At 44.0% G+C, this 15,000-nt stretch overlaps 1 protein-coding gene and 1 long non-coding RNA gene across 2 annotated transcripts in view; one reads left to right on the top strand and one right to left on the bottom strand.

Moving 5' to 3' along the window:
- The window catches only part of LOC118493128, a 13,114-nt gene extending 10,592 nt beyond the window's left edge, over positions 1–2,522 (bottom strand). The window contains exon 1 of the long non-coding RNA XR_004895099.1: positions 2,449–2,522. This is a non-coding gene — a long non-coding RNA (uncharacterized LOC118493128). The remainder of the gene's footprint in view (positions 1–2,448) is intronic.
- Positions 1–14,231, top strand: part of LOC116041781 (cGMP-dependent protein kinase 1-like) — a 40,022-nt gene extending 25,791 nt beyond the window's left edge. The window contains exons 12-20 of the mRNA XM_031287834.2: positions 3,106–3,202; positions 4,040–4,179; positions 5,264–5,353; positions 5,434–5,575; positions 8,018–8,181; positions 9,286–9,408; positions 10,571–10,633; positions 12,385–12,451; positions 13,932–14,231. Coding sequence (XP_031143694.1) covers positions 3,106–3,202; positions 4,040–4,179; positions 5,264–5,353; positions 5,434–5,575; positions 8,018–8,181; positions 9,286–9,408; positions 10,571–10,633; positions 12,385–12,451; positions 13,932–14,030 — 985 coding nt within the window. The 3' untranslated portion in view covers positions 14,031–14,231. The remainder of the gene's footprint in view (positions 1–3,105; positions 3,203–4,039; positions 4,180–5,263; positions 5,354–5,433; positions 5,576–8,017; positions 8,182–9,285; positions 9,409–10,570; positions 10,634–12,384; positions 12,452–13,931) is intronic.
- Positions 14,232–15,000: the final 769 nt, after the last annotated feature.

Here is a 15,000-nt window from a genome sequence, read left to right as displayed (position 1 = left end):
CGGAAACTTTTACTTTTACTCCACTACACTTCCCCTGAGCATCTTAGTTACTCGTTACTACAAAATATAATCAGAAGTAATTTATTACACTGAAAAAAAGGAAGTTTGGCGAATCATTGCTCCTAAATTGCCAAGATAATGTACGCTCCGTTCCAGTTGGTGACGTGATGCCTGTTTGTGGCAAAGTGGCAAAAAAAAAAAAAACATAACCCAAAACTAAAGAAGGAGGAAGCATAATGACTGATATCGTCATGGAAGCACCTGCTGCAGGCTCTGCCGCCATGGTAACAGACGATGATCACCCCGACGACAGTGGTGATGAAGATAACGTTACACACCTTTGGCCATAAAGTTCATAATCAAAGTTTTTTTTTACTTTTACTTCTACTTAAGTACATTTAATATCAGAAAATTGCTATGAATACTTAAGTACTGTAAATATCAGATACTTTAAGACTTTTGTACTTTTACTCAAGTATTGCTTTTGAGTACTTTATACAAGACTGCTCATTTTTATGGTGAAGCACTTTTGTGATTTTTATCCGTGAAAGGTACTTTATCAGTAAACTTTACTTACTTGCTTATTTGCCTACTTGGAACGTGCAGCTCCGTTCTGGCTATTTTACTTTTCTCAGTTTTACACATTAGTGGAAAGTAGCTGACTACATGTACTTACTTGGGTGTACGGGCAGTTTAGTGTCCCAAATTCCCCGTAACGTAACCCCATTTGTACAGTTCCTGTCCCCTGACCAATCGGCTATCCTAACCTTAACCACTCGAGGTCAAAAACCCCAACCAATCGAGCTGCTTCGTAGGGCGGGTCTTGGCGTGGCCATAGTGGGATTTGGGACACTTAACTCCATGCTAACCGCTTACTTGTACTTCAAGTTTTGGGTACTTTACTTTGAGCATTTTCACGTTATGCTACTTTATACATCACTACATTTCACTTTGTATTGCGCTAAATGGATTTGATAACCTCTACCCCGGCTCCGCTCAGTTCAGGGTAGTGATGGGACGTTTGACACCGAGGCACCGAAGCTTGTATCACTCCCGCAAAGCGCACTGGTTGGAAGCAGCGTTGGAGCTCGTATCGAATTGAAATAACCACGTGACTGATGACGTCCGAAGCTTCGAACGTCACTGAAACTCCGGAAGGGTTGGCTGGATTCATGTCGCTGGTGCTTACCAACGAGAATTCACTGGAACATCGCAGGGTTTATGAGTGTGGCTTGCAATTTATTTGATTAGCCTTTTAATGGAAATTAGCCTACTTACACACACATGTACATAATTCTACGTAGCGGTAGAAGATGGAATTGTTGCTGCAGTTTATTGAATCCATATTTAGCCTAATTAAACATACTTACATTCAAATCCTGATCACAGTAATTTATATTATTATATTATGTTATATTCAAACATAGGCTTTATATTTTTAATTCAGTCATGTCCTGTTCATGTCATTTAATTCAAGTTCAGTCATGTCATGCCATATGCATGTGTCCATTCTGTCTCTCCTGTGTTCATGTTGTAGCTTCGTTCGAATGTGTCGAGTTCATTGATTGATTGATTGATTTTATTTGCCCATTTCATTATAAAATACGATACAACTATGCACCATACATTAAAAACAAAACAAAGTCAGGATAACACAATAAAGCCCTGAGGCTTATTTCCATTGTGGTCCCAAGGGGGAGGGAGGGGGGGGGGGGGGTGAGCAAGTGGCAGCAGGTCAAGCATCAATCATCACAAACCATACAAACATTAAATAGATACATAAAACAATCCAGTAATAAATCCTCATACTACGATTGGCATCTAAGCCATTTTTTTCAGTGCCTGCTTAAAACCTCCTAAACTTCTGATCATCTTTAGATTTCCTGGCAACCTGTTCCACAGGCTTGTTGCTACATACAAGAAGGACTCCTTACCTAAATTACTCTTAAATCTAGGAGGAACAAAATCAGTAGAACTTCGCCTGGTGGAGTGGCTGTGGACATCTCCTACTCTGTTAAAATAATTGATTAAATATTTGGGGACAACCCCATACACAGTCCTATGAACCATGCACAGGTGAATCTGAGAGACTCGATCTTCAACTTTTAACCACCCAATAGTCTCAAAATGAGAAGTATCAAGATGAGATTGCATGGGGAGGTTCAGAACAAGCCTCACAACCTTATTTTGAGCAGTCTGAAGCCTATGTTTCAGATGCTGTAAGACACCTTTATACCATGAGCAGCATGCATAGTCAAAATAAGGCTGAATTAGCGCAGCCTTATTTTCCCAGCAGAAATAGCCGCTGTCATTTCTGCTGACTGACCACCAGATGTCACTGTGATGCTTCGGATCATTTTGCGATACAATCAGGAAGAAGCTTCAGAGGCTTCACAAGGCTTCATTCGCCCTAGTGATGGGATTTATTAAAGAGGTAAAGATACTTACAAACAGAAGTGGAATCCACAGGCACGCAGGGCAGGTAAACGCTGCAGTTTACAGGTTACAGAGTACTGATGGATTATGGGTTAAATACTGCAGAATTGATGAGGGAAAGTGGAAACAGGTGGGCAGGTGGACGTGGAAGTCAGAGTGACTGGGATGAGGAAAAGTCCGAGGACATCTGCTGGACAGGAGGGGAATGACAACAAAGCACAAGAAGACGTCCTTAAATGTCTTGTTTTGTCCACAACTCAAAGATATTCAGTTTAGGAGTGAAGAAACTAGAACACATTCACATTTAATAAGCTGACCTCACAAATCTGCTGTATTATTTTATTTTTTTACCTCAGAAATTATCCTCTAAGGACCACAAACAAAGGGATAGTTTACCCAAAAATCCAACAGTTTATTCATGCATGAAATGTGAAACACAAAAAGGTCTGTAGAGTATCTCGAGTAACCAAGTCATGATTTTTATGAAAAGACGTGTTGCTTAGAAGGTCTGTGGTGAAATCAATTGAGAAGATTCTCATCTTAAAGCTAAATAAAGTCTTTCAAATCAGCTGAAAAATGCATCGTCACAAAGCCGTTCCTCTGGTGTCCTGTCTCGCCTTCATTTAATGTCTTTCTCCTTGTCATTGTGTCCTCTGCTGCTCTCCGCAGTGTGCAGGCAGAGGCGGATTTCTTCTCCCGAGTGTCTCTCAGTGATTTCAACATCATCTGCACTCTGGGCATAGGAGGCTTCAGCCGCGTGGAGCTGGTGAGTGCCAGTTTTTCTTGCTCTTTTAAAGGTCCCATGGCCTGGGTATCCTGCTCTGTCTTTGAGAAAATGAAAGCTCAGATGGGCCGATCTGGAATCTTCCCTTTATGACGTCATAAGGGGAAAGGTTACCTCCCCTTTCTCTGCTTTGCCCGCCCAGAGGCCATGTGTGATCACGAAATATGCTTCCCATTGAAATACATTACTTTACATTTTCGTGCTTGCCACCACGAAAAAAAACAAGAAAAACGTCCCTGTGAACACGAATCAATAGATTAAAAATAACGTGACCATTTCACGAACTGCCATAAGACTGGGTTGTACAGTATTAGGGGACCACTAAGGTCTATATAAAAGAGACTTCAGATACAGTATTAGGGGACCACTAAGGCCTATATAAAAGAGACTTCAGATACAGTACTAGGGGACCACTAAGACCTATATAAAAGAGACTTCAGATACAGTATTAGGGGACCACTAAGGCCTATATAAAAGAGACTTCAGATACAGTATTAGAGGACCACTAAGGTCTATATAAAGAGACTTCAGATACAGTATTAGGGGACCACTAAGGTCTATATAAAGAGACTTCAGATACAGTATTAGGGGACCACTAAGGTCTATATAAAGAGACTTCAGATACAGTATTAGGGGACCACTAAGACCTATATAAAAGCATCCAAAAAGCAGCATGTCATAGGACCTTTAAAGGAGTTTCTCTTGCTTTTTTCAAGTTCTTTTTTTTTGACAACTTTTCAACGTTTTTGGGACACTACACCAAAACGGTAGTTACCCTTTAAAGTGCTGTATGTCTGTACTGAGTGTTCTGTGTTTCAGGTGCAACTAAAGAATGATCCCAACCGATCGTTTGCCCTGAAAGTTTTGAAGAAACGTCACATCATGGACACCAGCCAGCAGGGCCACATCCTGTCTGAGCGCCGCATCATGATGGAGGCTCACAGTCCTTTCATCATCAGGTCACACTGCTTCTTATGTTGCTAAGAATTTATTCAGAGCACTTCACACTTTAGAGGATCTATGTGGTGGCAAGAGGTGACTTTATCCTGCACTGTAAAATATTCCAGCAGATGGGGCACCATAAAAATACAGTTAAATAACAGAAGAAATTCACTTATTTACACACTTACTTACGCACTTATTTATGCACTTATTTACTTACGCACTTGTTTACGCACTTATTTACTTACGAAATTACTTATGCACTTATTTATGCACTTATTTACACACTTATTTACTTACGCAATTATTTACACACTAATTATGCACTTATTTACTTACAAAATTACTTATGCACCTATTTATGCACTTATTTACACACTTATTTACTTACACAATTATTTACGCACTTATTTACGCACTTATTTAGGTACTCATTTACTTACGAAATTACTTACGCACTTATTTACGCACTTATTTACGTAGTTATTTACGCACTTATTTACTTACAAAATTACTTACGTACTTAATTATGCACTTATTTACTTATGGAATTACTTACGCACTTATTTAGCCTTATTTACGAACTTACTTTCTTCGCACTTACTTTACACACTATGTACTTATTTACTTACAAAATTACTTATGCACCTATTTACGCACTTATTTACTTACGAAATTACTTACGCACTTATTTATGCACTTATTTACACACTTATTTACTTACACAATTATTTACGCACTTATTTACGCACTTATTTATGCACCTATTTACTTACACACTTATTTACGCACTTATTTACGCACTTATTTACTTACAAAATTACTTACGTATTTAATTATGCACTTATTTACTTATGGAATTACTTACGCACTTATTTACTTACGGAATTACTTTCGCACTTATTTACGCACTTATTTACTTATGCAATTACTTACGCATTATTTACACACTTACCCGAGGGAATCTGGTGGATAAATGGAAAATGGCAATAAAGGGCCTTGAGAGTAGAGGAAATGTGGCTGAAGAGATCGATGCAGAATGAGCAGCAACATACCCAAGTGAGGCGTGCATTGTGAGAAACGGTCTTTGTCTTTGTGCAGGCTTTATCGGACTTTCAGGGACTCCAAATATCTGTACATGCTGCTGGAGGCGTGCCTCGGAGGAGAACTGTGGACGCTGCTGCGAGACAGGTGTGGGACTGTTTGTGTTTAAGTGTTCAACACTGAGAGGCCGTGAGACCGTCAGCGTCAGCCTTCGTTCTCTGTTGCAGGGGATCGTTTGATGACGGCATCACTCGCTTCTACACCGGCTGTGTGGTCGAGGCTCTGGCTTTCCTGCACTCCAAAGGGATCATCTACAGAGACCTCAAACCTGAGAACATCATCCTGGACCACCGAGGATACGCCAAGCTGGTGTGGACACACGTTAGAACCATAGACTGTAAAAATAACAGACAAAGCTTCTGGGTTTGAAAAGGGAAGCCAATAGAGGCAGAGCGCTTTGCGTCGTACTCTGAAAGCCACGCCCACCGGAGAGGAAAACAACTCTGGTGCATCCTCGTCAATTTCGTCTGCTAGCAAACAACAGAAACATGCCTAAGAGCTGCTGTGTGGTGATATTCACTACCAACAATGTAAAGAACCGAAAAACTGAGCTTTTATGAAGTCAAACGTGGATAAAGATGTGAGGAATAAGCAGAGAGAATGGAGAGACACTAAGCTAACGTTATGTCCATTGTTGTACAGCAAGCACGTAGTACCAAGTCAAATATCCACATTTCAGTTGTAGCCTAACTATATCTCGGTAAGTTAAGCTAACACACTCGAGTCTACAGCTTAGGCATTTTTCTGTCGTTTGCTAGCAGACGGAATTGACGAGGAGGAAACCTTCACGCAATACAAGTCATTGGAGAATGAAGAGTTGTTTTCCTCGCCGGTGGGGCCAGAACTTAAATGCGCTCTGTCTCTCTGCTGAAATAGAGCTGAGGATCTTTGCCCGAACCCGACGGGACCCGACGGGACCCGACAGGTTCGGTCGGGTTCGGTCTTAATTTCTATCATGTTACACGGGCTCGGGCCGGGCTCGGGCTTGCGCTCCGAGTTGCGCAGTAATCGAGCGGTCAGGTGAAGCATTTCGATTGGCGTGTAAATGGATGCTGAGGAGGTGAAACAGAGGCTGGCTTCTGGAGGACTTATTTTATTTCTTTGTTCCAACTTCCATGTGGCCTATAGCCTCCGTTAGTCATGAATAAATTATGTTAAAACGTGTATAAATTACTCATTCTTGACGGAAGACAAAAGAGCTGATGTGTGCGTGCGGCGCAGTCTCTTTTTTCTTTCTCTCCCTTTTCCGCCGAGTGGTGCGTGTGCCCGCTCGCGGCGTGAAGAGCGTGTCCACGCTATTTTCCAACATGCGCTCTAATCACTGCTGATAGACGGCCTTTTGTACAGTCGGGCTGTAAACGGGTTCGGGCTTTTAAAAATCTGTCAATCAAAATGTACTGGTCGGGCTCGGGCCGAATTCTCTCGGGCTCGGGCCTTGTCGGGCCAAACTTTTAAGGCCCGATTACAGCTCTATGCTGAAGATCCTTAAAGGACAATTCCGGCGCAAAACGAACCTAGGGGTTAATAACTGATGTGTACCCACTCTGTCGCTCTCTGGGACATGATTTCATGCTAATCGAATGAGTTTGGAGCTTGAAAGAAGCTAGCGCAGACCGCTGATTAGCTTACAATGCTAGTATTCAGGGCACAGGGAACGTAAAAACAAATCGCTATTTATACCACTAAAAAGGCTCAAAATATCACCAAACTTCACCGGTAGCATAATGAGGGTCCCTACATGTTAACCGAAGCATTGAGAACTTTGTAAGTGTACAGACAGTTTATTGAAAAGATACATTATAAAGACACTCGTGTTCATGTTTACATGCCGCCGCCGTCTTGGAAACCAGTCATGACTTACAGCTGGCGATGCAAACTAAAATCAAAAGCAATTTGCTCAATATATCTGAAATAATCACACTCTGCATAACTTGTCTAGTGTACTCAGTGGATAACGGTCCATCTGGTCCCTCCGGTCTGGGTCGCCGAAAAAGTTTCAAGTCCAGCCCTGTTTATCAGAGAGGGGAAATCTTCAGACTGTACAAAACACTGCGTCTCTTGGGCGTCGCGACGCAACAGGTCCCACTCCGTGCAACACAGACACTCCTGTTGGGTGGCCATAGCTTCACAATGTCTGCAGATACACCACCAGTTTCCTGAGGTGCGAGGCAGTGTTGCGGCATTGACTACCGGTAGCTTTCTCTCTCTCTCGTAGCCCTTTCACGGAGCTCCCGCAGCTCTTTGTTCAATAAACAGTACACTTACAAAGTTCTCAATGCTTCTGTTAACATGTAGAGACCCTCATTATGCTACTGTTGAAGTTTGGTGATATTTTGAGCCTTTTTAGTGGCATAAATAGCGATTTGTTTTTACGTTCCCTGTGCCCCGAATACTAGCGTTGTAAGCTAATCAGCGGTCCGTGCTAGCGTCTTTCAAACTCCAAACTCATTCGATTAGCATGAAAACATGTCCCAGAGAGCGACAGAGTGGGTACACATCTGTTAATAACCCCTAGGTTCGTTTTGCACCGGAATTGTCCTTTAAAGCTGTATTCTATCTAAAGAAAATGTCAAAAAAGCGACAGAAACGTAAAAAGCAAACTAAAAAACAAGATGGTGACATATAAATTGCCAAACTCAAGAAATGAAAATGGATGCTACGTCCGTTATTTTTACTGTGATTATAAAACAACAATGTGGGTCAGATATTTCACAAAGGAAATGTTCATTATGTGCGTTTCTTTGCGCGCAGGTGGACTTTGGCTTTGCTAAGAAAGTGGGTCTGGGTAAGAAGACGTGGACATTTTGTGGGACTCCCGAGTACGTCGCCCCGGAGATCATCCTGAACAAAGGCCACGACAGCTCCGCTGACTGCTGGTCTCTGGGAATACTGGTCTTTGAGCTGCTCAGTGGCAGGTACACCAACATGTTTCACATTCTCATTAATGTCTGCAGAATGACTAGTTCCGGATTAACTTAAATGGAAATAAGTACAGAGCACACATCAGAGGAGACATGGCCACTTCACGATGTTTCGCCTCGAGACTCAGAAACCAACCTGTTCTCCCACACTGGAGTCAGGTTATCTGCACACTTAGATACAGTATTAGCACTTATGTTTTTAAGATTTAAAAAAAGAAAAGATAATACCCTCTCCACAACAGAACTAATGTCACTGTGAGGTGGCACTTCTTTCAGCGGCTGTTGCAGTTAAGTTGGTTGGTGACCGTCGTATGGCGACGACGGTTAAGTTCAGGCACCAAAACGACTAGTTAAGAAAAAAACAAGATCGTGGTCCCATTAAGTAGTACTCCTGGTACATGAACACCTGTTTCCTGGGTGAAAGTCTTGTGTTTTCTCCTTAACTTCTTCAGGACATGAACACCTGTTTCCTGGGTGAAAGTCTTGTGTTTTCTCCTTAACTTCTTCAGGACATGAACACCTGTTTCCTGGTGAAAGTCTTGTGTTTTCTCCTTAACTTCTTCAGGACATGAACACCTGTTTCCTGGTGAAAGTCTTGTGTTTTCTCCTTAACTTCTTCAGGACGTGAACACCTGTTTCCTGGTGAAAGTCTTGTGTTTTCTCCTTAACTTCTTCAGGACATGAACACCTGTTTCCTGGGTGAAAGTCTTGTGTTTTCTCCTTAACTTCTTCGGGACATGAACACCTGTTTCCTGGGTGAAAGTCTTGTGTTTTCTCCTTAACTTCTTCAGGACATGAACACCTGTTTCCTGGGTGAAAGTCTTGTGTTTTCTCCTAAACTTCTTCAGGACATGAACACCTGTTTCCTGGGTGAAAGTCTTGTGTTTTAGGAGCCAAACATCCCCCCGACCTCCTCCTTACGAGGATCTTCACGCTCTTATACAGCAGCAGTCAATGTGCTGCTGACAGTAATAAATACGTGGAATACATACAGATTACAGTGCATCACTTTTCATAGGTAGCTATATGTGCCAATGCTTCATGTGAACAGCCAGTCTGGGATGAATAAATAAAACCCAGTTTCCTCTCTGTCCCCAGTCCTCCCTTTTCCGGCTGTGATCCCATGAAGACGTACAACGTCATCCTGAGAGGCATCGACATGATAGAGTTTCCCAAGAAGATCACCAAGAGTGCCGCTAACCTTATCAAACGGCTCTGCAGGTTGGTAGTGCACCGACTAAGTCAAACAGAGGGCTGCTTTTTTCTTTTAAAACATCTTAACCATCCAAGGGCGGGGGAACACATTATAACGGGGGGTGTCAAACGCTTGAATTCCTGCGTCTGAAATCGCTGGAAAACATATATTTAGGCCCTGTTTACACGATGACGCTCGCGGGTGAAAACGAAAAAATATTTTATCGGATGTGCCTTTCGTTTATACGCCGATGGCGTTTTTGGGGCTTAAAAATGCAAAAAAGTGAAACCACCCTCCAGAGTGGACATCTTAAAAAAGCTTAACCGTGGCCCGTCTAAAGGGTACAAACACAAAAGTCTGAAGACAGCGGTGTGGAGAGAGATGAGAAAAATACGTCCAGGTAGTCTGTTGTTACGAAGTAGGCTACAGAAATTATAGGCTCCTGTTACCTAAAAGATTTTCAAATATGGCTTAATATTTAAATGATTTCAACAATGTGGATAAGGTTGTTATAGTTCGTTGACCATATGTAGGCTATTCATTTGAGCCAGAGTAGGCTACAACGTTACGGTTGAAGAGAAAGAGAGAGAGCCAGAGGCCAGCGAGGCAGAGGAGGGTCTGCTTCAGCCTCCTCCGCCCGCTGGCCGCTGCCACTGAAGGGCCGCGAGGCTCAGGATATTGGTAGTGCTCCCGTGGGTGCTGTGCTGTGGCTCATCACGGTCGACTGTGCCGGTCATCATCAGACAAACATGCAACTCCACCTCCTCGTCTTTCCAGACAAGCTCTGTTGTTCACTCCGACATGTTTTGGTTTGGCGCTACTAAGGAGAGAAGTAGAAGGAAGGTTCTACGCAGGCGTGCGGCCTTGGTGGTGTTGTGTGGCAGTGCCACGCAGATTTCCACCCCAAAACTCTCGTCTAAACGCGGAATAAAAAGTGAGAACACAACGCCACTTTTGCGTTTTCTCTTCAGATCGTTTCCGTCTAAACGTAGCCTTAGTGGTAAGAAGTAGGGCTATACCGATATTCGTTCATTGGCTAGGTGTTAGATTTTTTAATTTTGGGATTTGTATATTTGTTTTTTGTTTAATTTTTACTTTGGAGAGTGGGTTGTCTTTCATATTTTTTGATGATATCCCCTGCATCCCCTCAAAACTCTAAGCCTATGTTACAATCTATGTTTCTCTCAGGGACAATCCTTCAGAGAGGCTGGGAAATCAGAAAAATGGAGTGAAGGACATCCAGAAACACAAGTGAGAAAGTAAAGATGTTTATTGTCATGGGCAGTGGTGGAATGTAACTAGTAGTTACATTACGTTACAAGTACATTTACTACTCAAGTACAAATGTTGAGGTACTTGTACTTTACTTGAGTCCTTTCTTTTCATGTCACTTTCTACTTCTACTCTGCTACATTTCAGAGAGAAATATTGTACTTTTTACTCCACTACATTCATCTGTTACAGCTTTAGTTACTAGTTACTTTAGTTACTAGTTACTTTACACATTAAGATTCCTGCACACAAAACACATGTAGTTTATAAAATCTGATGTTTTATTATAAATTAAAAATAGTAAAAACTTTTTAATATGTACGATACTTAACAAACTTTTGCATAAGTAACATTTTCAATGAAGGACTTGAAGAAGAGGGACAGTTAGACCCAGCGGCAGTGGGCCAGCGGGCCGCTAACGTTAGACCCAGCAGCAGCGGGCCGCTAACGTTAGACCCAGCAGCGGCAGTGGGTCAGCAGACCGCTAACGTTAGAGACAGCAGCAGTGGGTCAGCAGACTGCTAACGTTAGACCCAGCGGCAGTGGGTCAGCGGACCGCTAACGTTAGACTCAGCAGCAGTGGGTCAGCGGACCGCTAACGTTAGACCCAGCAGCGGCAGTGGGTCAGCAGGCCGCTAACGTTAGACCCAGCAGCAGTGGGTCAGCGGACCGCTAACGTTAGACTCAGCAGCAGTGGGTCGGCAGACCGCTAACGTTAGAGCCAGCAGCGGCAGTGGGTCAGCGGACCGCTAACGTTAGACCTAGCAGCGGCAGTGGGTTAGCAGACCGCTAACGTTAGACCCAGCAGCAGCAGTGGGTCAGCGGACTGCTAACGTTAGACCTAGCAGCGGCAGTGGGTCAGCAGGCCGCTAACGTTAGACCCAGCAGCAGTGGGTCAGCGGACCGCTAACGTTAGACTCAGCAGCAGTGGGTCGGCAGACCGCTAACGTTAGAGCCAGCAGCGGCAGTGGGTCAGCGGACCGCTAACGTTAGACCCAGCAGCGGCAGTGGGTTAGCAGACCGCTAACGTTAGACCCAGCAGCAGCAGTGGGTCAGCGGACTGCTAACGTTAGACCTAGCAGCAGTGGGTCAGCGGACCGCTAACGTTAGACCCAGCAGCAGTGGGTCAGCAGACCGCTAACGTTAGACCCAGCGGCAGTGGGTCAGCAGACCGCTAACGTTAGACCCAGCAGCGGCAGTGGGTCAGCAGACCGCTAACGTTAGACCCAGCCCGCTGTTCAGCTCATTCTCTGTAACCGATGCAGCATAAAAGCACAGCGGAACCAGCAAGCCAGCCCGCCGGTGTCAGTTGGCTAACGTTAGCTTGCTAACTCCGCTTTAACGTTACCTCCTCGCCACATCGTTCACAGAAAACGAGCCGAATAAAGCGGTCACTCGTGGAGATAGCAATGTGCTTTGCGTGGATGAAGCATGAAGTTAATTGGACTCATTTAGCGGCTGGCTCTCTGCCTCGTAGCATTACTGCTCCACTGCTCGTTTGTCCGTCGGTTATTGTAAAACCTCAGCTCCGCGACTTATAGTAGTCGACATATTATCGGATACGTCACCATGGCAATGGTACCCATAACAATGGCTGCTGCTCTGACCATTCTGCTACGTTGATTTGAATGGAAATGGCCTTTCTAGCCATTTTATTTCTATGGACTTCACTGTGAGTGCTTCCTGCAGGAGTTACACTGTTCTCATGGCAACACGTCTTTGTCCTTCAGGTGGTTCGAAGGCTTCAACTGGGACGGCCTCCGCCAGGGAACCGTGGCCTCTCCGTTCACGCCCACGGTGCGTATCCTTGAGTCTCTCTTATATTCTTTTTCCACCAAAATCCACCTGCATATGGGGTTTTTTAAACACGGATAAACCTGCTTAAAACTTTTCCTGTTACAGTTTGTCTATACAGTATACAAAACTGCAAAACTCTGCTGTGTATTCACTCGATATCTTGGCTAATAAACTCAGACCCAGTCCTCCACTCAGGCCGATCGCTCTGCATTCACCGTCACACTCTCAATCGTGCCACCACACACTCCTACGACATAGGGTTAGTAAACAGAAAGCATGACGGCTGCCAGTGAAAATGTGTTTACTTCTCTTTATTCTTAAGGTGCTGACACACCAACCAGACGGCCGACTGTCGGCAGTAAAGCCAGTCGGACTGATCAGTTGGGTCCCGAGGTCCAAAAAAGTGCCTCAAAACACACTGAGGAGACGCCGACTTGAGCGTATGCTCTGCGCGTGCGCGAAACGTAATACGTCTCCATAGCAGCAGGCGGCGCTGCTCTGTATTGTTTCCATTAACAGTCCGTTTGTTTCCCAGAAAATGAAAACCGGCAGCTGATTGGACGAACGCGTCACGTGGGTCTTTTTTCTCCGGAAATTCACAGCCAGACTGTCATGGCGGCGTGTTCAGAATATGATCTCATATTGGACTAAAATAGTTCACCGAAACGTGTTTCTGAAAACATTTGAAGAGAGAAATAGGCCGTGCAGTTGCTGAATCTGTCTTCATTTCAGATCAACAAAGGTCAGTTTAAAAGATCTTCATCAGATTTTGAGAGGCTCATCCGCTCCCCGTTTCCGGGTGAGTCCCGACTGTCCTGTCTCTGACTGAACATGTCAGGTCGGCCAAAATGAAGGCCGACGGCTCCTCCAACGGACGACGGCACGGGACACACCGAACAGACTCGAGTCACCGACCTCGCCAGACTGTCCGACGGCCGATTATCAGCTCTGTGTGTAGCTGCTTTAACAGCACACCGGTTTAAAATTTGTAATGAAGACATGGTGGAAAACATGTTTATCTTTCATTTGCAACGTGTATATCATAATGTATTCTCTTGAAAATGATTTACTGTCAAATGTGTGTTGAATGTAAACTTCTATTAGGAATTTCACTATTCAATTTGAATTTATCTGAGAATATTCTTAAATACGGACATCTATTCAGTGATTGGTCCATGCCTATGTCGTCATCTAAAATCCTGTTTGTGGCACAGCAAAGTGTCGTGAATCATCTCTACGACTGACACTTAAGATATAGTCCTACTGAGATGCTTAATAACTAACTTTTAAGCCAAGATTTTTTTTTTACTCTTAAGTCAATTATTAGTATTGTTCTTGTGAGTTATTCTCACATGCTTGATGAATACGGGCCCTGATTTTCAAAACTACTTTTAAAAAGTAAAAGTAGGCTGCAGTAATGTGAGTGAGTGTGATTCATTACTTTCCACCTCTGGTGTTGACTTCCTGTTTGTTCCACCAGGTGGCCGGGCCATTGGACAACAGCAACTTTGACTATTTCCCAGAGGACGCAGAAGAGCCTCCTTCTGATGAAGAGTCTGGTTGGGACCTGGAGTTTTAGCAGGACGTAATGATCGTCTGAACAATGCCTTCTCACTCCCAACTCGTCAAATACTGACTCTTGGCCAGTGGCTCGACGCAAAAATCCCCCTTTAGTGTCTGTATGGAACACACCGGGCAGCGAATTTACAAATCCTACTATGGCCACTCCAAGACCCGCCCTTCACACACTACATTTGGCCAGGCGTCCATGCTTACGCAAGGTAACGTAACCCGATTTGTACAGGTCCTATCCCCTGACCAATCGGCTATGCTAACCTTAACCACTCGAGGTCAAATGCCTAACCCCAACCAGCTGAGCTGCTATTGAAGGGCGGGTCTTGGCGTGGCCATAGTAGGATTCGTAATTTCGCCACCGGGCCGAGCACAGCTCGACCGCGGCGCTGTAAGATGAAGTAGTATAAAGAGAGATAACGGTAGCGAGTAGTACGAAAGACCGAAATGCCACGTAGGGAGGCTGGTTGGGTTGGTGGATGGGTCAAACCAGTGGTGTAGTCTACGTGATATGACAGGTATACGCAGTATACCCACTAAGAAAGCTCCAGGATTTACTTATACCCACTTAAAAATGCCCAATGACACCAACAACATACGTTCCATTAGATTTTTGACATATTTTGAATTATCATCTGTGTTCTTATTCTTCGCATAGGCTAAATAAAGGTATTTCCACCATAAATTGGTGCATAAAAGTGTATCCAAAGTTGTTGACGCTCAAAACTTCCCTGGGGGAGGATACCCAGACCCCCCATTATGATATGCCCCCCCTTCCCCAAAGGCTCTGGCCCATATAGGCCTATATACCCACTACAATACATTAGACTACACCACTGGGTCAAACAGCACAGGACTTTCACCCAGGAGACCGGGGTTCGTGTCCCGCGTGTCACAGAAACATACTTTTTCAAACCCCACCCACCATCGTTTTACAAAACCTAACTGTCCCGTTCTTGTGCAGCATGTCAGTCAGT

This window comes from Sander lucioperca, chromosome 14, assembly GCF_008315115.2.
Source record: "Sander lucioperca isolate FBNREF2018 chromosome 14, SLUC_FBN_1.2, whole genome shotgun sequence".
Lineage (NCBI taxonomy): Eukaryota > Metazoa > Chordata > Actinopteri > Perciformes > Percidae > Sander > Sander lucioperca.
The sequence above is the reverse complement of the archived record's forward strand: the minus strand, read 5'-3'. Positions and strand labels throughout refer to the sequence as shown.